Source organism: Gopherus flavomarginatus, chromosome 10 (genome assembly GCF_025201925.1).
Source record: "Gopherus flavomarginatus isolate rGopFla2 chromosome 10, rGopFla2.mat.asm, whole genome shotgun sequence".
NCBI classification, from domain to species: domain Eukaryota; kingdom Metazoa; phylum Chordata; order Testudines; family Testudinidae; genus Gopherus; species Gopherus flavomarginatus.
In genome coordinates, this window is record NC_066626.1 from 43,564,308 (window position 1) to 43,587,720 (window position 23,413).

Here is a 23,413-nt window from a genome sequence, read left to right on the forward strand (position 1 = left end):
ACACATGCTGAACAGAACCAACTGGAACCACTTGTGAGAGGGAAGAATGGAATTGCTTAAGGATGAGGAATATAATCAGAATCTTCAAGTGCATCAGCAAAACCTCCTGATCACATGCTAAAAGTCATTGACAGACCTTAAAGAACAAACGTTATCTGTTCAACACCAAAGCTTTCCGCTCTTCAATAGTTCAAATGAAATCAGTCTTGTACATGAAGCACATAAAATTTAGAATCGAAACAGAATGACTGGAACATCCAGTTGAGATGGAAGGCCTGATTACCAGATTTCAAGAGATACAGTACTCTAGGGCATCAGAAATTAGACTGGTACTAGCATAGATCTCCAATAGAGAAGCTAAATCATGTATAAAAATGGAACTGAAACTGGCAAACCCAATCTCATTATGTAACTGTGCTGGACATGTATCCCAAAGTGCTTGCACCCATGACGTATTACTGACTAATAAAAAGTGCACTTTCTAATTGGGTATATATGAAGCACTTGATCAAACAAAAAGAACTCATCTCAGGAATATCAAAAATAAAAAATACTGGTGCTTTCAACCCTGGGCTGAATGAGGAAGTTTTAGAATTCGGGGCAAATATCACTATGATGAGTATTTCTTTAGGATTGAACCACCATGAAAACAAACTGATCTAGCTGATATATTACAATAAGAAAAGAATGTGGAACATGAGTTTACAGAGAAAAGGTGGGTGAGGTCAGCGCTCTGTGTCACTTGAAAGCTTGCCTCTCTCACCAACAGAAGTTGGTCCAATAAAGATATTACCTCACTCACTGTTTCACTTATATCCTTGGACTGACATGGCTACAACAACAACACTACATACATGGAGTTTATGCATATTGCTTACTTCATTAAAAACAGTTCCCCCCATTCTTGTTCTTAGAAACTACTTTGCTACTTTTGCTGAAACTTTCTAAAAAATTTCAGCCTGAGTCAGACACCCAGCATGGAAAACTTTGTCAGAATGGTTAACATTTGGCAAAGTTATAAGCAACTGATAATGGGAAGCGTCAGGCATCTTTAACTATAAACAGCACTACCAGCTCTTCCTATAATTTATATTATATATACACCCACCCACAAACGTGTCATCCTGCACACACAGTGTATGAAGCTGAATCCAGGAAATGGTATATCCATTGCTTCAGACTAGGCTTTACAGAGAAATACATTTCTAAGAGAAAATTCATGCTTCGTGAGGGTGGGGTGATGGAGCAGAGAAAAACATCGTAGGTTCCAGCTCATAAACATCTGTTTTCACACTTGACTAGTAAGAAAGGTTTACTAGCCATTTGGTACATACCAGAGATAAAATACAAAATGAATAAGAAGTTGTTTATTGGGTAGTAAATTATTCAGTGATGTGAGGGTTTCCATGGAGTCTGTTCCAATTTTCACAAATTAGAAGATGACCATTCACTGCATCAAGAGGTAAAATTATAGAAAATAGCTTTCCAAATGATACTCTTATAGGGACTCATTTTGAATAAATTTAAGCAGGGCTATGAAGGCTCATTTTAAAATGTTTTTCAAAATAGGTGGGTTTTTTTTAAAAAAAAATTTCCCTGTGTGATGCTAGTGTAGACATCACACTAGTGATGTTTGGAGGATAATTAGATTAATTTTTTGAAACTGTCACCAATTTAACAATAGAATGAACAGTTGATTTTGCTTTCTCAAACATTAATTTAAAGGAACAGGCATATTTAATATGTAAAGCATATTACACATAATCTATGGAATGTGAGATAGTGATAAGAGAAAGCACAAATTAAAATGTAATAAAAGTGAATGTGTTAACAAAAGAAACTACAATTAAAAATAACTATTAAAACCAAAACATCAGTCTTCACACACACACACACACACACACACACACACACACACACACGATCCCTACCAAAGTTATAACCAGACCTCACTAAAGAATGGTGACACACATACTTGGCCCTCCATAGAGCCAGCAATGCCAACGTCTGGTTCCACTAAAACCATTTTATAATGTTAATGTAAGACACTGAGCAGAAGACAGAATAGAGACACACAACCAAATATTAAGAACCAAGGTGTGGGTGGAATTGCTTCATCAGAACCTTATCACACACTCACAGAAAGGATAAAGACCAGATTAGTAATAGTAAGGTGAAGCAATGTTTTTTTGACCAGAGCATTTAACTATCACCTGTTCAAGATTCAAAGAGGCTTAATAAATCAAATTCATTACTAGTTGAATTCCACTGATAGAATTATCTCGAAGATAAATTTGACTTAAAACCAAACAAAAACAAATAAACATGATTTTCCCTAAATCTTGGTTTCTTAATTTGGACTTTTTATTGTTAGCAGTTTTCAATAGCAACAGTGAAATAAGAGCAGACTGAAGTAAAGTTTGGACTAAGATAAGGGACCATTAAGTGGTATAACTCGGAGCAAAATGAAATTAAAAGAATTAAAGTTAGCAATATCACACACATACCAGTTAAGTGACCAAAAAAAAACCATGCCAGAGTTGCTTTATGTACATAATGTTTTTGGACACATTAATTATTAATGCATTAAATAAATATTTGGACACTGAACACATTTCAACACCAAATATACCTCGGATCCTAAAGGTGGAGAGAAAAAAAAAGGCCACAGACACACAGAATGATAGTAGACTTTTATTAACATATCTTACAATGTTGATTACTGTATTCCTAGTTTTGTACTTTTTGATGTGTTATAAAGATTGATTTAAATGCTACAGTAATGTACTGTACTTAATGATCATTCATCCAGGATACCACACCAGAACATTTGAAGAATGCACACACCCAGACCCGCCATTCTAGTTTGGAGCTGTTATTTTTTCAAAGTAAGCTTAATATAGCAGGCTTAAAAAAGTTATGGGGAAAATCAAAATTCTAGTTTAGCAGCATGCATGTATATTCAAGTAAAATTCTTGAATCAAGTGCTTTTTTCTCTTTCTTTTTTTAATTGACTGGTGACTAATTCACCAATACCAAAATAAACACTATGAAATACCCAGATTTTAAAGTTAAGGCTAATAATTTTACTTCACATCCATATGCAGAACCATAAAACATTCCATTTTAAATAATACACAGTAATCAATTTCTGGAGACATTATCCCTTGTAAATATAGCATCCGAGTTTCAAACTATAGATTACTTAAGTTCACGAGCCCTGTAATAATGTTGTGCTGGAGATGTAAAGAATCTTTTTGCTCTTCAACCACGTTTACAAAATGGCCTAATATTCATTATGAGCAATGCAAAAATATTACAGGCTGAACTTATGATACAATATTAAAAAAGTAGTATTTTGGTAAAGACATAGCTATTCAGTTGGTGAAACAGAATAATTCTAATCTTACAAGAAGTATTCTAATACTTTTGAAATATATATATGTATACATAAAAAAAGCACACCATTATAATGTATTTGAATTGTAGATCTTGGGGAAAATTCTCAGGGCCTCACTTTAAAAAAAAAAAAAAAAAAAAGTGGATTTTTTTTTGTCTGTCCACTGCTCTTGACTGCTGTACGGTCATTGTATTTCCCCTATACACTTTTCACTAGATAATGACTTTCAATGAGACCCTTAAAGAGGGATCTGTTTTCATTTTGTACACATGGTCTTAGCATTAGATGTTTTTATTTTACACATATAAATTTTATTTTACATAACAAGCTATGAAAAGTCCATAGTACCAGGAACTGCTTGATAGCACTGTATGAAATAGCCAATAAATGTCTGACTCATTTGAGAGAAAAGCTTAGTAGCAATATATTACATACCAGTATTTATCTGTAATCTTCCCTACCTACTTACAGTGTGGAGTTTAGCCCAATCATGCCTATTCTCATGGATTTGTAAGACCTCTGAATATAAACTGTTTATTCGGCATTCTTCCAATGAGGATTCAGATGCATTGCTCATTCACCAGGGCCACCTCTATTGCGCTTTTTTCTTTTTAGGAAATCAAGCAGAAAGAGCACTGATTACTCTGTACAAATACAATACAGATGAACCTCTTGAGCTGACATGAAAGATTCAAAATTATGTTTTATTTGCAGGATAACCCACGTTTCCAATCCAATCATTCTGAAACATGCACCTGGTTGGCAACAAAAGGCAGGCAGGCAGGGTTGTAATTAGAACCTGCCATGTTGTAAGTCTGACAAATTTTGTACATACAGTAACATCTATATATGTTATCACCAGTAATTTACTCAACTGAAATGGCAAATTTCATTTCTGGAAAAGAAAAAATAAGAAAGAATACGTGTTCTGTTTTCATAGCAAGCTACTTAATTTGCAGCTATTTCATCTATACATGGAAAATATCTATGAAATTCCTGAGAATAAATAAGGTTTTCAGCAATGCATGAAATCTTTCAACAGACCTTTCACAACAAGTGAAATGTTCTTTAAAAGTTCTATTTTTAGACCAAGTGTTACTATACAATCTCACAAATCATGTGTTTTATACAATTACAATTGGATATCAAGCAAAAATCTCAAATTAATACAAGAAAGACAAAGAAAAAATCTATCCATTATGTTTAGCAGATGTAATACACACATCACGTTTCAGCAGAAGATGCTAAATGACTCAATTCCACCCAGAGAAATATGAGTTCCTGGGACCTGTCATCCCTAAACAAGTGTAAGTACAACATGTGTTTCTTATCATTAGTGGAATTCTAAAAATACAAAGGGAGACTACTGAATGAATTTAGATTTTTCGCACCATTCAGAATGGATTTTTAAATTGTCGTACCATTAATCTGGTAGCAAAAGCACCTAATTATTGAAAGGCTTCATATATTGACATAGTTTCACTCCCCCACCCCATGAAAGAGCTAAACCCCCATTCAGTTAAAGCTATTGTTAGTCAAGTTGCATTCATTCATGGTAAAGGCGATGATATAGTACAATAATAGTGATAGTTTACAATCCATTGTAATGTGGTCCCCATCTTTTATTGATGTGATCAAAGGTATGAGATACCCACTGCTGTTCAAGCACCTTGTATCTTTCCTTACATATATAGAGAGGTTTACCACGCCTACAGGGAGAAAAAAAAAATCAACAGTTAATAGTGCAAAACAAACAGAAAATGTTTATATGGTGGCTCTAAGTGAATAGCAATGTTCTAACAGCCAAGTTAAATGATTTTTCCAGTTTTTTTCTTTTCAGTTTCCGTGTACATATGAATATATTTATATTATAGGATGCAGGTCTTCATTTGTTTTAAAACACACATGCATTGAAACTCTTGACAAATAAACACCTTAAAATAATGAACTAAGTGGTAAGACACTAATGCCCAATAGCCCATATCGTAGGGAAAGCTGTGGGAGAGGGCAGTGGGGCAGCAGTCTAAGTACTGTAGTACGCTCCCTGGGTCTGCAGATAAGTGGTGCTCTGTGTAGAAAGGGCTCTATATGGTTGATCAGAACATGTAGGAGAGGAGCGGCTGCCCGAGCTGTCTGGAATGTCACTCTGGCACCTGAAAACCTGGACAGAGCGGCACTGCGACCCCATGCACCAGATGAAGGGGCTATCGGGCATTAATGTTTCGTTTAGTTCATTATTTTAAGGTGTTTATTTGTCAAGGGTTTCAATGCATGTGTGCTTTAAAACAAAGACAGGCATCCCCTTTAATTGGTGGATGAAATGGATAAAACCAAACCCAACTATGAAATATCATAGCATTCTCCTCCATTGCCCACCTAAGATGAATAGCCATAATCCTTACTTTATCCCCTTAACTCATATTACTTACATTCTGCACGTATATCATTAGAACTTCAACAATATTCCTAATAATCAAACTTCTAGAAACAAACAAGATTTCTGTAATAACATCATCATGAACAAAACTCCCAACCCTAAACACCATATGGATTCACAGAGATGGCAAAGCCTCTACTTCTCAAATTGACATTCTGCAGAAATTCCTGCACCGCAACGTACACCTTGCAAGTAGCACAATTCATTTCTTAGTTAACAAGTTCCAGTTCATTTTGTTTATATAAAGAATATAAATCTAATGAGCATAATATAACAAATACAATGACAACATTTACATTTCTAAATATGTGCTACTCAGGAAGTGAGAACTTGTTAATTACTGTATCTGTTTTATTACACACTGTAAACATAGAGCAGCAAAATCAAAACATGTTTTATTAAAATGTTACCTAAGATCTCTGTCTTCTTCACCATGTGCATCTAGATAAACAGAACCCCAAAGGCAGAAACGATGGCCTCGAATGATGATGATTACAGATGCATTGATCAGAAGAAATATTCCTGTCCCAGCTCCACAGTTCTGAGAATGCTAGAAGTTATATTTTGGGGTTAGGGAGGGAAGGGTACAAATATCCTATTAATGGCTTACAGTTTTATAATAAAGAGAACATTTTATTTCAAAGACATTACTTATATGAATTTGTGTCACATCACTTACTAAGGAACAATTTGATCCTTGCCCCTACTGTATACACTTAGACACGAAGGGTTATATGTTTCCAGGGATTTGCATGATAAAGTAGAGTCTACCATACATTTTATGAATAAGCCAAAACTTTGTATATGATATGTTGCCATAATGCATATACACGAAGTTCCATGCAGATGGTTCCAAACTCAAAAAGGGAATGTTGTCTACGAAAAGCAGAAGTATAACAACATGCCACCCTGGGGAAAAACTAAGCTACTACAGAAAACTGAGCGAAAGTGTTCACAACAATATTACTAACTTGCTACTTGCAGAAGTGCACAATTTGCTGTGGCAAAATGTTATTTTTTAGTGAACAGTAAGATTCTCTCAGATTATGAAGTACTCAGGGTATTTTGCTGCACACTGCTCTACAGGATGGACTCCTATTTGCAGATGTTGCCATACTTGTGTATTACGCCACATCTTGCCCTTCGCAGTATCTACCCTGGTCACAATTTTTTTAAAAAATGTCTTCTTAAAAGGTGACACTCCTGATTACAACAATCTATTTTTATTGTTCATGAATGACATATATATATTAATTTATGCAGTTCATTTCTGTAACTGTATTTTGCAGATTTTAGCCCTTTCCACACATTTTTACTACAAAGGAAATTTATGACCACAGAACTAAAATATAATTAATGATCTAAATATTGCAAAGTATTCTATTCTTTGTTTTATACCTTTACTGTCTGCAGTATATTTTCATAAAAATGACCTCTCAAATGTAGTCCTTATGTCCAACTATTTTAAAGTTTGATCATTTTTTCTCATACCATATTATTTTTTTGTGACTGAGTTGGAGATAATACTATTTTCCACTTATAAAGCACCTGTCACTTCAAGTACTTCAGAAAGGTGCTTTATAAGTGGAAAATAGTATTATCTCCAACTCAGTCACAAAAAAATAATATGGTATGAGAAAAAATGATCAAACTTTAAAATAGTTGGACATAAGGACTACATTTGAGAGGTCATTATCCTTATGGGGTTTTTTCATCATGGCAATTTTTAGGAATAAACACATGCAGAGCTCATGCTGAAAAGAGTAACGCATGGAAACATAATTTTAAAATTTAAAAGGTCAAGTGTCATTTAATCCCCAATGCCTTTAAATAACATTTTAGAGGAAATTATTAGAACTCTGCTCGTGCTGTGAAAACAGCAGCCAACTTTGAGTATAATACAACAGTTACCATCTCAGGGTTGAAATTTGCAAGTCCATTCTACTATTAACTCTTTACAATTTAAGCCTTTTTCTTGTATTTTATCCTGGATGGGGAAGAATTCCCCCCAGAGTTCCCGGGTCTGCCCCTTCCTGCTCTCTCTGTCTCATGTGCAGCCCAAGATTTAACATGGCAGCACTCAAGAGTCCTCAGTGAAACCACCCACATCCACTCACTGATAAATAAAAAAAAGTCACTAGAATTCAAGAGTAAAGAATATATTTTTAAAATATTAAAATCACAATCTAACTCCCATGACAAAAATGCAGCCTTAATTATCTTTATTTTACAGGCAGGGAATACGAGGCACAGAAGCGTGGAAACTGAGAACACGAGCAGTTAAGGGCCAATTTTTCATAAGTTCCTGCCTACTTTGGGTGTTTCAGTCTTGCAGTGCTCAGTTCAAGGCAGTTGGGATCTGGCTTTCACCTACCTGATGAAAACCTACAACGTCCCTTGAAGTCCATAGGAGCTTTTTTTGAAACACAACTTTTTTTGGAAATCATCTTGAGACATCTATAGATGGAACACTAAAAAACTGAGCACCCAAAGTTAGGGGACATTTTAAAAGTTATAGTCAAAGTGACCTGCTCAAGTTTACACATCAAAAAAGTGGTGATTCAGAATAGAATCCAGGTGTGCTGACTTCCCCCTCTGCTTTTCTCTAATACTGAAAACATATTCCTACAATAAAGAGCATGTGGTTCACAGGAACACTCATGAAATGTGGAGACTTTAATTTTTCAGTTGTTGATATGAATATCCATCTAAAGATAGTACTGATAAAACAGTAAACGCTGATGGCTCTTCTGTGGCTTATGTGAAATGAGTTTGTGGTCTCAGTCAACTTTCTAGTGGTCAAGCAGCCACAAATAAACAAACAACAAGCCCACAAAAATCACAACCACAATTTGTAGCCTTGTTGGGAAACTTAGTAGAGCTTTATAATAATTCAAGTTTTATGTTAAGATTTCATGGGATTGAACACAGTAAATTTAAAAGACAGTGTTAAAAATCCCATTTTCAAGAACATTCTCTTAATGGTGTTATTAGCAACAAACCAGATGAATCAAACAAAAATTAAAAGATAATTATCTGTGTTGTTTACATTTTGCATTTCATTTAGAAAAGGAAAATAGAGCACTCAGTTTTACTTTTATTTCTGTTCAGTTTCACTTTGTAGCTTCCCTGCACCGGTACAATGCTAAAAAGCTTAGGATGAACACACTACAGGAAATTAAAAATAAACTTGCTTTCACTCACATTTAAATAAAACATCTATAAATATCAGATTGTATAAAAATTATATACAAAACTGATTTTTGGACTTAGGGTATGGCTACACTTGCAGGTGTACAGCGCTGGGAGTTAAAGCTGTCTTCGTACAGCAGAGTAGGGAAAGCGCTGCAATCTGGCCACACTGACAGCTACCCGCACACTGTCGTGGCCACATTTGCAGCATCTGCAACGGCACTGGGGGTGGTGCATTATGGGCAGCTATCCCAGCGTTCAAGTGGCTGCAATGTGCTTTTCAAAAGAGGGGGGTAGGGTGGAGTGTGACAGGGAGCATGAGGGAGAGAGAGAGTGGATTTTTGGAGCCGACACTCTGTCAGCAGCTGCCTTGCAAGTGCCGACTGGTTCACTGAAAGTAAATAGCCCTCTTTGTTTTTTTCCTCACAGATCAGATAAGCAATCTCCCCGAAATGGACCCCCCACCTCCCTCCCTCCCGCACGCCATGCGCTGCTTCTCTCCTCAAGCCCCTTCCTTCCCCTCTTTTCAAGCAAACACTAGCTGTGGGCGTTCCAAAGGGAGCTCATTCACAGCAAACAGTAGCTGTGTTTGTTTTTTTGCTAAGCAGCTCGGGGAGCCCCAGTTCACAACAAAACAAACAGAGGCATCACAACAAAACAAAGAGTGTTATCTTTCTTTATTTAGGATTATGGGAAGGTTCCGGAGGTCAGTTACAGCATAGTAAGATTATTCCCTGTTTACACTGGCACCCCAGCGCTGCAGGAGCAGCGCTATTCTCTTTATTCCTCTCGTGGTGGTGGAGTACAAGCAGCGCTGTAGCCAGGGAGATGCAGTGCTCTATGTGCCTTGCCAGTGTGGACGGGGAGTGAGTTACAGCGCTGTAAAGCCACCACCAGCACTGTAACTCTCAAGTGTAGCCAAGGCCTTAGAAACCATGTGATAGTTTCTCTTTAAATATATTAATACTAATTTTATAATGGCTAGTCGTGTGTCAGTACCGTGGATATACTAATTTAGGAACAACCACAAAATTCTTTTCTCAAGCCAGCTTTGCAGAGATGGCAAATGTGAACTTCAGAGCAAGAGTGGGTGACAGCCACTGACTTACAGAACTGTTCCACTCATTTTGTAACACCAGCACTGGCCTCAGAGCAGACCATTTACTCTCCTTCATCATGGAGGGAGAATAAGGCTAGTTGCTGTCCAACCAAGGAAAGTAAGGACTGGCCCTTAGAGGAAGAAGTACCTACATATTCTCTCACTAAAGTTGCCTTAGAGATAAGACCAAATACCTTAAGGGCCTCCTCCTCCAGAAGTCTCCTGTGAGGTGGCTGACTACAAATTTAATTAAAACATGTTTGGAAATGAAAACTATCAGAGCTGAGAAAGGAATGCAGAACTTCTTAGCATGATTTTTTTTAAAAAATTAAAAAATGGAAATAAAGCTACAGTTGTTTGAAATTCTCTTATTGTATAATTCTCTCTTACCAGTACACATTCACAGTAACTCTGTTGTTTGCAGCAAAGTCCTTTCAAGCATACAAAAGTACCACAAACTAGACAAACAGCAGGATCTTTAGGAACCTTGGTACAGACAGTACAAGTCTTTCTGTGATAATACTGGAAGATGGTATTATAATTTTCAGGCAACTGAAGGAGACATGGTAAGTCCCACTTGGGCTCTTGTACAAGCAAAACCTAAAAAGAAAATGATAGAAACATTTATCAGTGTGTATGTATATTTATCTGTGCTGTGAGAACTTTAGAACTACACAATGTAAACATCAGAATTTTTTTTAAAGGAGGGAAATGTGCTCTTTGAGATGGCCCATTCTTCTACTGCATTCCACACAAGCTCCAAAGTGTCCTTTAAATGCCTTCTGACTGAAGAAGACTAGACGTGGCTTCCTATGGAGCCTACTAATGCTGCATTAAGACTTCAGCCAGAGAGCATCACACAAGAGCAACGTGCTTCTTGCCCCAAGCAGCTCAGCATACTCATAAATTGCTTTAGTAAGGTTACAAATTGACTACTGACTGCCTTTCCTCAGGGCACAATGCTTTACACCTTCTAAAGGCAACAAACTTCACAGGTAAAACATGGCCCTTAAGTCTTCTTTACATTGGGGATTTGCCCTGATTATAGCCATTAGTGGACAGCTAGTGACATAGCTGCACCTAGCATGGACAGGCAAAGCTGCTACTTGTACTGAAATTTGGGACCAAACACAGTAGGGTAAAGTTAGGCTCTGAAACTGATGTGTAGGAACTTGCTTGATTTTCAAACATATTGAGTGCTCAACGATTCTCAGTTAAGTTTCATAGAATCAGAGAATATCAGGGTTGGAAGGGACCTCAGGAGGTCATCTAGTCCAACCCCCTGCTCAAAGCAGGACCAACCCCAACTAAATCATCCCAGCTAGGGCTTTATCAAGCCTGACCTTAAAAACCAACAAGGAAGGAGATTCAACCACCTCCCTAGGTAACCCATTCCAGTGCTGATGGGAACTGTTATTCCCTCTGAGGTCAAAGGGAACTGCTGGACACTCAGTACATTTAGGTGCCTAAATATTAGTTTCAGAGTTTAACTTTACCCTCTTATTTTTGAAAATCTTTGCATAAAATTTTTAAAGAGCCAATAATACATTACAGTTGAATCTAATCCAGTTTTTGCGGGTTACCCACTTAAGGGCACATATGTTTGAGGATCTTTCTTACAAATTACTGTTCTGTTCACAAGAGTTTGTTATAAAAACTGAAAGAGGTCTCATTTGCAAAACACAGTAAAACAGCAGTGTTCTTTTTCAAACATAAAAACGAAATCAATAGTTTTATGACCACGGCTCAATGGTCTATCGAATGAATCAGATCTACTGATGGCAAGAACATTTTGTGATTACCATTAGGGTTCAAGTTTTCAAAACAATGTTGTACCTGCAAAATATGCAAGTGAAACAGATGCAAGCACAAAACACAGATATTGTGGGTTCTACTGTGCACTTTGCCTGCTTATTTTGTCATGATAAATTTAAAACACAGCATTATACATACACACACAGCATAATTAGAATCAAGGAATTCCATTCTTACACATCAGCACTGTATGGGGGTGCAAATTTTTTTACGTACCTTCACTTGTTCTGCATGTCTGTCTGCAAATGAAGCCAATTCTAAGCACCACTGTGATATCATATTAAATGCTGGCACTGGCCAATCAAGGCAAGAGGCACTGGTGAATTGATGTGGTGACTGAAAAGATGATGATAACAGACCCAGGCAGTTTGCAAGAACTGTAAATTCTTCATCTTCCTTTTAGATATGAAACAAGAAAGACTTGATCATTTTGTGTTATAAGCTCAAAGCACAGCACTGTATCAATTAATATGTAAGTGACTAGGAGGGAGCATGGCAGAACGAGGCTCTGCTACACCTTCTTCTCTGGTGATGTAAAATTCCTGAGGGACCTTACATCAGAGGTGCAAGTTAAAACTGCCCCTGAACTTGGGTGAAGTGGAGAATGAAGCCCACAAAATGTTAGCTTACATTTCACAGACCTAAGACTGAAGTCCAGTTTGAATGGAAGTACTGTATTCTCTACAAATCCAGAACAAGTTTTAAGATTATTTTGGTGATATATTTGAGAGGCAGAGAAATCGGTGTAAGGCCTCCATGTTACAAACACACATGGGCTTAATTTTAAACATGAGTAGTCCTACTGATTTCAATGGAACTACTTACATGCTTAAAGTTAAGCACATACATACATGTTTAGAACTGAAGCCTAAATTGATAATTAGAGAAAAGGAAGAAAACATAAAAATAAGGCCATACATTTATGCAGAGCACATTGGAAACCCAGGGATGAAATGAATGGGATAAAACAATACAGGGAAAGGGCAGAAAGAGAAAAAAATGTGAAGTATTCATAAATGAATTACAATATGCCCAAGATGCATGCCAGCCAGCAATAAGTATATGATTAGGAATAATAATAATAATAATAAAAGACCAATCTGGATAAAGATATGCAGAGTAATCAAGGATGAGAGAGAAGTGGCTGCAAAGTATTAAATGACATATGATGAGAGGACAAATTATAGAATGAGGATTAGGGAGTGTAATAATGGAAAGAAAATTTAAATAGGAGAAAGTAAAGGAGCTTGCACAAAAGATTAAGCCAAAGATTATCACATTTTTCATTGGAACAACAGAAATCAGCAAAGGAGACATACGGCTTTTAACAAATATAGAATATAGCTGATTGACAGAAAAGATACTACAAATACACATATTAATTTGTAAAATAGGACAGTAGATGGATGACAGAAACAAGATCAGGAAAATATACATTGAATGACATTAGGATTGTTTCCAAAAGGGTATGAATGAAATGCCTGAGAGCCATCAAGTTCTAAAGCAAGACAAGTATTCACTGCAGAATTATGGGGTGAAAGCTGCAAGAGATACAGGGCAAACATACTTGATCAACTGGCAAAATAGGATAGAAAAGACCTATTTACTAGGATCCCTTGCCAATGAAAGATTAGTCAATGCAAAGCAGATAATGTTTTGTCCAGTCTAGTTTTAAAATACAACAAGAAGAAGGGTTCTAATACTTTTTCTATGGACATCATTTTACTATCTAATACATCTCCCTGATATAGTCTAGTCATACTACATTTTTCATTTAATTTCTTACCATCACTCCTAATTATTCCCCTTTTACTATGCTGTTATTTCTCCCTTTTCCTCCTTAGTGCCTATGTCTTTTAAATAACTGTAAACTTATGCCCCCCATTAATCTGTTTAAGCAGGTGCAGGTTGCTATGGCAGAACAGGAGTTATTGCTGGTGCTGAGGAGCATTAAATACCTACATTCAAATGTGCATACTGTAGTCTGATGGATGCTAGTAGTTTTTTGGGGTGGTGGCTAGTAAGACTGTCCAGAATGACTCCATCTTGAACATGGGAGTATGTATGTGAAGTGGAAAGACCATCTTTTGATTATAACATAAACCTAGTAGGACCATGAGAATAGCTGGTCTGAAGAGAAAGACATCCCTGTTCCTATCACTTTTCTAATTTAATTGGCCACTTGCGTCAGTTCAAGTACATATTAAGCAAAAAACCATCCAGCTAGAGACTGAGTTTGCCCACTTGCAGAAAACAAAAGGGAAAAGGCAATGAATATATTTTAAAAAATGAGTTTTGAGAAATAGGGAGACTCATCAAGAAGAGAAATATAGAAAGATGGTTGCCATTATCGAGAACTGCAGAAGGAAAGGATCTCTCAGCTATAGTGGTAATACTGTGCAGAAGGTCTGATTTAGGAGACTGCTGCCAGAAGAGAGTGGTGGGATAAGGTCAAGATCGACTGAGTCAATAAAAACTGAAAGGCAATAGAATATAGAATGACTATGGTAGACTAGAAAATGAATAGGAGAAAGGGCGAGATGAGTTGCAGTCAAGGCTGACCCACAACTCTATCCTTCCTACTCCTCACTGGAAAGGATAGGGGAGGAGCAAAACTGCTCTTTTTCTATCTCCCTTTTAGTACAGGGAGCCAGCCAGTATCTGGGTTTATTCTCTTCCAGGAAATATGTGGCAATTGTTTTAAATACCATCACTGAAAAGAAAAAAGGCAGTACCTGGCTATTTAAAGACCTCCTCCTGCTCCTCCAGTAGAATCAATGACCACTGAAATGGCTACTCAGGTTTCCTGCAACTCCCAAGGTGGCCAGAGATAAGGAGCGCCACCTTAAGCAGGGAAAACGCCTGGTCCAGATCTCACCCCTCCCACCAATTTGGGTATCTAAATTCCATCAGGAAGCATGAAAGAAGCGTGGAGAAAATCATCAGCAGCATTAGGCATTGTAAGAACCTTGTCTGAGGATTTGCCAAGAGCTAGAGCAAAGGAAATGTAGCATCATCTGAAGTGGCCTCGAGCACCTGCACAGAAGCACCTCATGGATGGATCTGTATTTCAGTAAACTACAAGACAGAGAATCCTGTGTTAATGCAGTTTTCTAGTTTACTGAAGTACAGATGAATTAAGTTTTATTGCAATTGTGATAATCAGTCCAATCCTATTCTGCTATAGATAATGTGCTGGTGAATATCCAGCAATTCTTGACTCTAGGCATGTAACTGCTTGTGACTCACTCATTACAGTTTAGCTTGGAATAACCACTTTCCTAAAAGCAATTACCATTTAAGCTGTAAACTCCTGCAGAGTCCTAAATCCTACAGGATTTTCACGTTCATTTCAAATGAAATAAATGAAAAGGGAAAAATCCTAAAATCTCTCTGGTCATTACTGGGATTCTGTCAATTTTTTTATGATGAAAAGATGACAAATTTTTTCCTTACCCATTTTTCTGCCAACTGTACATCTGAAATTCTGTAAGTGTTAACGGGAAATCTTCCTTCAGGGGGAGGGATAGCTCAGTGATTTGTGCATTGGCTTGCTAAACCCAGGGTTGTGAGTTCAATCCTTGAGGTGGCCACCCAGGGGGCTGGGACAAAATCAGTACTTGGTCCTGCTAGTGAAGGCAGGGGGCTGGACTTGATGAACTTTCAAGATCCCTTCCAGTTCTATGAGATAGGTATATCTCCATATATTATTATTTCCTTAGGGGATATACTAGTAGAGCATTAGGACACACCCACCTCAGAACAGCTCACTCATCTAACTGTAGAAACACTACCAGAACTGGCTAATAGTTAGCAGCAAGTTTAAGAATCGGGAGGAAAGGAATCAGGGCTTCACCCCTGGCAGTTTTAGCAGGGATTGGATGGAATGGATCCTGTTCTATATTTGGGGACTGGAGTCTCTGACGAAATTTCTTCTGTGACAGAAAAACTTTTCAAAACAATGGACACAATCAACACTCTTAGATGGGATAGGAAGACAGGCGCTCTTCCTGAAGGCTAACCACAAAATTGTTTGGTGCTGCAGACAGGCTGCAGCCTCAGTCACTGGTGAGTGCACCCTCAGATGATCATCATCCAAAAATGCACCTCTGTAAAAATCTGTACCTTTGTGCTCAACGGTGGGTTGTCAGTGTAATGAGCATCTGGGTAAACACTCATACAGTAAGTGAAAAAGTACCGTATATACTCATTCATAAGCTGAATATTTTTGGTAAAAAAGTGATGCATCAAACAGCGGGGGGTCATAACAATGGGTCTACACCAAAATGTGATGATTTTAAACTCTATAGAATCATTTAATTGAATTTCTAATACATTGTTGTTTTGTTTACCTGGAGTGTCTGCAAGCATGTGAATGCTGTGGTAAACAAAACGTCCAGGCCTGCTAGCGGCTTACCCTAACAGGCCAGGAGCCAAAGTTTGCCAACCCCTGAAATATAGGGTTGGCTTATGAAAGGGTCATACAGTTTTTTGCTATTTTTATCTATCCATCTTGGGGGGTTGGCTTATAAACGAGCGGGCTAATGAACGAGTATATACGGTAAGTAAAAACTGAAACAGTAAGTGAAAAAGGTGCTGGTAATGGGTATCAGATATTTTTGTATCCCACTTTAATCTGGGTGTGACTATGTACCTTTTTCAAGTTGACTGGCCATGAAGTCCCCAAAGAGAGACATAAGGCTTGATAAGAGTCTCTACATCTGGAACATGAGATATTTCATGTCTTGACTGCAATTGAACTAATGGAGTGTCTCAGTGAGTCCGTGGGCACAACCACCCTGACTTATTTGGCTAATAATATCTTCACCCAAGAGAATATTGTGGGAAGCATCTTGGAACTACGATAACCCAAGGGAATCATAATGAGGATGCAGAGGAAGGATATATAGTTTCATATTAACGCCAATAACAATTCTCTGTGTGTTCCACTTCTGGAGAAGAAGTCTCCTGCCTGCACAATAATGGCATCCTTTGCAGGTGTTGCCATTGCTGCATCCACTTTAAATGATATGATGCAAATGGTTTTGGCTGTTGGCTTTAGTTTTTTACCTTTTGCTGGTTCATTCTCCTTCTCTACTTGTCTATAATGACTTTCAGCAGATTTCTTTGTTTCCTTTTCTAAGCTCTGGGGTAAATATTACTTGCAGGTAACTTAGCCTCATCTTGCTCAATTTGAAAGCCAAGTGTCTTGATTACCTTCTTTAACACAGTTTCAAATTTACCTGGCCCTTTTATAGATGGGCCTCAGAAGTCATTCTGATTATTTTAGAGGCAGACTAGTGCTATTAATTTAGACAGACTTAGGAAGCCAGACTGTGAAACAAATAAATTCATTTTGGAGAAACTTATTTAAAGCAGGGAATTCTTGATAGATATTTTCTCCCACTGGCCTTCAAGTTCACATGGAATGGTTGCTATGACTATGCACGGGACTACTCCCCTCCGACAGTATTTATTCCTCTGGAAGAGCTTGGAGGGATGTGGCTACTCCCTAAGCCTCCTTTTATGGGGCCCTGAACCTTTCCCTTTATCCATACATATGGCAAGGACAAGTAGTGCAGGAAAAGCAGAGGCACTCCTTTTGTCATACAGCAGGTCTCTCCATCTGCTGAGTTCATGTTAATAAGCTACATGGTGAAGAGGAGATCCTTGCGCTGTGGAAGTAAAGCCAAATAAACCAAGCCCATAAAAGAGCCATGAAGTTATCCTGTCAGCAAGAAGATAGATACATTTGATAAAACACCCAGTTCTGTGAGAAGAATTCACAATAGGAAGAGGACACAAACAAAGGCAGGATCACTAATTACTGCTGATTTCCCTTGACTAGAAGCCAGAATTTGAGGAACAGGTGGTTGGCAGGTCACAGTGCCACCTGCTGGAAGCAGATAAACTTCTGAGGGAAGAAGACCCTCCCACACACACAGGATTGTCAGACATACCTTTAAGATGGAATATTATTATAAATGAAAAATACATTTTCCCTATCTCAATTCCCCTATGCACAAAATGAACTCCCTGTCCCCGTTTACTAAGCCATACTGTCTCACCACTCAAATCTCTATTAAACATTTTATCTGATCTTAAAAATAACTTTTGGAAATTTATATTTTATTACACACTCACACACCCATCCACCTATTCACACAAAATAAAATAACTTTATTAAGGTTGAAAAGTTAAACACTCAAAAGTTAGGAAATGCCAGAATTAAAGTGGCCTGGGACTATCAGTATTAAAATATAGTATCTCTTAATTCTTGATGGAATTATTTTAACAGATATCAGAGGGGTAGCCGTGTTAGTCTAGATCTGTAAAAGCAGCAAAGAATCCTGTGGCACCTTATAGACTAACAGACGTTTTGGAGCATGAGCTTTCGTGGGTGAATACCCACTTCGTCAGACTACATGCATCTGACGAAGTGGGTATTCACCCACGAAAACTCATGCTCCAAAACGTCTGTTAGTCTATAAGGTGCCACAGGATTCTTTGCTTATTTTAACAGGTTACTTGCACAAAGAAGAAAATTCTGTGGAGGCTGAGGTTAAACATTTTGGGGAGGGGGTTGGTTTTTGTTTTTTTTTGTTTGTTTTTTTAGCATAAATGTACACAAAATAAAGTTACACTATGGCCAGTGATTTCACTCTATATTTTGTCTTTTGCACGCAAAAGAGCCAATTCTGAAACACTTCCGTCACAAACCTCCTCTGGGCTTCTCTGGGAGTTATGAAAATGAAAAGGAGGAAGTATCTGGCACATATTATATTGTAAAGTTAGCAGTTTTTCTTGCCATGACACTTTCTACAAAAATATTTGAAATATAGTAAAACATTATCTAGATTCTTACAGTGTATTTGAAGTCTTTCACAGGTGTCAGACATGAAGCAATGTTACAGCTAAACAAATATCTGCTCTAAATAATACAAAAATGTTGGACCTTTTCTCTTTTGGGGTGGAGTAATACATGTTTCAATTATACCATATAAAACTTTCAACAGAAAAAAACAAACAAACAGTGTCATTTCTTGCCTCCCCCCATTGTACCTGACAACTGGGTAATTCCCCTCCAAAAAGATGATGTTGAAGAAGGCAGGTGATCCTGAGGAAAGGCAGGCAGAACTGCTGCAGATAACCCTCTATTGAGTCAGTAGACCAAACACTAGAGCTAACCTAGAGTGGAAAGAGAGGTTATGAAATTCTGCTTTCCAAACGCTAATAGTTCACTAATAATCTCAAATGATTTTGTTACAAACAAATCTGGGATGTAGCATCTTCCAGTTAGGCATTTTCTCTCTCAAAAAAGCTGTTTTATACAGAAAGCCAACTTTAACAGAAGCAAAGGCTTCTGGTCAGTTAAGAAACAAACAAAAAAAAAAACTCATTTAATTTCAATCTTTTCAGACAACTTTCCTAACAAAAAATGTCCATATCGGACATAGTGGGAAAAGGATTTGGCTAGACAAACTACCCCAGAGGAATGGGCTTTGATCTGAAAAAGAGGACCTTTAACAGTTTGTAGCACAAAAAAAGTAAATATCTTCAAGATACCATTTCAATGGTTCTTACGTCAGTCAGATTAAAATATGTATATAGATTGAATGGAGATAAATGTTGGAAAAACTACAGTGAGAGATTTTATGCATATGGTGGACATGTCCAATCATTAGAGAATATGGAGACATGATTTGTAATCAAATATTACAAATTGCTGAATATTTATTACCAAATGATCCTTTGCTAATCCTCCTGGGGCTTCCTAGCAGAAGTGGTCACACCCAAAGATATTAAGAATTAATATCTCATCTGCTACGAGCCACTAGACTACTAATAGCCTCCCATTGGAAAAAGAAAAATAGTTCAACACTAGAGGAATGATTTAAAAAAAAAATATGGGTGGTGGATGTTATGGAAAAATTAACACATCAACTATGCACCCAGCAAAATAGACATACGACAATAGATGCTTAGATTTTTTTTACCATTCAATTCACTACTCAGACAAAATACATTCTCTGAAGAAGGAAAAACAAAAACAAAAACGCACACAGGTCCAGTATTTGATTATTAACATTTACAGACATGCCTGGTTTGATCAAGTAGAGTCAGTAGTTTCATTCAGTTTAATAAAATCACCAGAAATAACACATCATGAGTGGTGTAAAGAGGCTCAGTGTAATTTGTTAGCACCCTGCTAAACAAAGATTTAATGACGACATTACTGCATAATATTTCCAAAACAAACAAAAGCTCGTTTTGTTTCTATTTACATGGTAATGATTTGTAAACCTGTTAAAACTTCCTAAACAAAAAACTGTAAAAAAAAATACCATTGCTAATTCTTCAGTTTCTCCTTCCTCAAACATCTTCCCTTTAGAGAGCTCAGAAATCACATGACTCAGTAATACTTCCCAAGACTTTTCTCCATTGGATGTATTCTGTGAATAAAGAAAAAGGCAGACTCAAATTGCACCAGTCATACAAAATAAGGAGAAAATTGTTTCTATAGAAGCAGCAAAGGTGAAATATATTTCCTTTAAAGCAACACGCACATTCGGACTCAAAGAGAAGAGGTACATATTATATCGGAAGGGTGATGTTTTAAGCACAAATAAATACTTCATAACAATACATAGGATGTAGAAATTGAAACAATATTTGCGTAGTGAAAAGCTACTAAAATCAAATACAATTCAGATGGAATATATTTAGCATATGCACTGAGGTTAAGTGACAGTTTTGAAACTGTAATTTGCTATAATGCATTAATTAAACTGAACCAAGAAAAGCTTGCAATTTAAATATACTGAATGAGAAAGAAGCTGTCAAAAAATGTAATGCTATGTAGAGAATGGGTAACATTTATACAGACAGGGAAAAATTGTTCAGTGGAATTTATTTTTTTAATCAGCCACTTAGCTTTGTGTCATAATAATTATGTGTCAAGAAAGCTAATAATTACAGAAAACCATGAGAAATAAGTGGCATATTTCCATAAATGTCTTCCTAGAAATTACACAAAAATACCCACAAGAAGAAACAATATTAGATACAAACTTTAGTTCATGTGAGAAAAGTATAAACATGAGCAACAGAAAAAGACAAAATGTTACCAGGATGATTATTTTAAAAAAAATACCAAAACAAATGAAGTGGGCCGTAATATATAAAAAGCTCTACCATACAATGCTGTATAAAAACTGACATTCATTTCCCCAATATACAACAAGGTTAATCGTCTCTTTCTAAGAGTTTAAACTCCTCACTGAGGATGAAATTCACCGCAGGGGACAGGCCAAATCCCTTTCCCTCATTTAGGCCTTAGCTCTAAGCCAATGGTCTCCAATCTTTTTTGTTGGAGGCTCCTCTTGTGATGATTTAGCAAAGAGATGTTCCTCTTTTCACCCCGTGTTCCATCTCTCCACAACTCTCAGTACCACTATATGTCCTTTCTTCTGCCCATTTACACTTTCATCTATTATTTCCATCTATTCTTAACCCTCCCCTTTCTCTCTCAATCGTTTTTCTTCTTTTGCTCCCTCCTCACTACTGCTTCTCCTTCCTTATCCCCCAGTCACCAAAAGGCTACATACAGCTTGCAGAGTGATTAGGGCTTCACTGGGCTGGGTTTCAGGTAATCTCATGGCTGAACTGAGTATGAAAAGGAGTAAAGAAAATAAACTTGACATTGAGCTACTACATGAACCTGTATCCCTGTACACATGCCAGCTATACTAAGGCATCCGCCAGAAACAGGCAGGAAAGGCAGGCTGCTATCAGGAGCTACCAGAGATTGCCACTATTGGACTATGTCTGCTGAAGGGTGCAGGTTGGATTCTGTGTCCAGTGGGTAGTTCTCTGCCTCTCTCACGCTTTACCTAAATTGGCGTATGAAGTCGTCAGTGGGCTCTCTGTACTGGGGGAGATGGGAGGGGAAGGTGGCGTGGGAGAGTTAGAAGAGGGGAAAGGATATGTCAATCTTCTTGAATTGACAGACTTTCAGTTACCATTCACTTTGATTTACCTACACAACCCACGAACAGCCTTCAGCAGCAGTGTGTCATAGAATGTAAAAACTACTACCCACATAACAATGTTAACAACTGTCAGCGACAGCCATGCCAATGAAAATGCCAGTTTTTCTTTCTAGAATACAAAAATATGCTACCAATGTATATTTAGCTATATGTCAAGAGGTTTCACCACTTGTGACTCTAGGTGCCTTTAAGTTGAAAAAAAAACTCTGTTACTTCATAAATCCATTTACTGATCCATGAACATAATTTGCAACCCTAAGGCACAAACTGCCTTATGTGCTAAAAAAGCTATTACTCTGCTAGAGAGAAAAAGTCTTAGCATGTAGCAAACCTGACTACAGTATGCCATCATTCTCTATTTTTATACAACAAAATATTTCATTGTAGCTAGCTGTTGAAACATTTAAAATATATGTTCAGATACAATTTGACCCACTCTACTAGCATTTTATGAACGATAAATAAAAGCTGCCTACATTTATCAAATTGATTGTGAAAGAATATAAACTGGCAGCGCTTTCAAGCACTCTCTATCACAGATTTACACCCGTAAAACTGTCTGTCACTTAGGTCTCATTTAGATAAACAAAAAAGTGCACAGACTTCATGCTAAAATTGTGGGTTTGAAATTGAACTCTTCTTATGACAGTATCCTATGGAAAAACATTTATTTAACAATAATGCAGCATCCATCCCATTGCACAGTAGCCTCAGACACCAAAGAGCTCATACAGACAAAACTAAATTTCGTTACTTAGCCCCCTCTGGACAAACTACTGACTTGCATTTAAAAACTGTAGGTGTATGTGCTGACAAGCATGGCTAATTTGTGATTACATGGGAAAAGTAGACCAGGTGTCTCAGTTTCCTCTTAAATACTATCAATGGCAGGAAGGAGGATTACCTGCCTGGCCCACAATATGGCTAAATTCCTCCTCTGGTTCCTTAGCCAGCTGTGCATCACATATTGCATTTTGAGAGGATTGCACATGGCTAGTGATTAATAACTATGAACAAAACTAGAAAATTCTATATTTTCTTTGCAGACAACTTGCTTTTTTATTTACTGAAATGAGTATATTAGACTGATATCAGGCACATCTAACAGGACTTCAATTTTACAGTGAGAGGAATATTCTATTCTATTCTTTCCCATTATAACTAGCTAAAGAATCAATTTTTTAAAAAAGTCTTATTCTCAGTCTATCAATCAGTTCTTTATCAATGGCACATTGTGAAACTTCCAAAACCTCTTCATGTAAGTGTCTTATCTGATTTCCACTGTCATTCAAACACATAAAATTACACACACAGAAAAGAATAGGCAGGACTTTCTGTTTGTGAGAAGCAGAAGAATAATCTTCTGCAGTGGGGGAATGACCAATCGTAGCATGGTTGGACCTAATGAAAAATTTTCT

At 37.2% G+C, this 23,413-nt stretch overlaps 1 protein-coding gene across 1 annotated transcript in view; it reads right to left on the reverse strand.

The window, feature by feature from the left end:
- Positions 1 to 2,681: 2,681 nt before the first annotated feature.
- Positions 2,682 to 23,413, reverse strand: part of UBR3 (ubiquitin protein ligase E3 component n-recognin 3) — a 217,965-nt gene continuing 197,233 nt past the window's right edge. Inside the window, exons 35-40 of the mRNA XM_050916261.1 lie at positions 20,289 to 20,396; positions 19,006 to 19,131; positions 12,160 to 12,339; positions 10,519 to 10,728; positions 6,248 to 6,387; positions 2,682 to 5,109 (exon numbers count right to left, since the gene is read on the reverse strand). Of these exons, the coding sequence (XP_050772218.1) occupies positions 4,992 to 5,109; positions 6,248 to 6,387; positions 10,519 to 10,728; positions 12,160 to 12,339; positions 19,006 to 19,131; positions 20,289 to 20,396 (882 nt within the window). The 3' untranslated portion in view covers positions 2,682 to 4,991. The remainder of the gene's footprint in view (positions 5,110 to 6,247; positions 6,388 to 10,518; positions 10,729 to 12,159; positions 12,340 to 19,005; positions 19,132 to 20,288; positions 20,397 to 23,413) is intronic.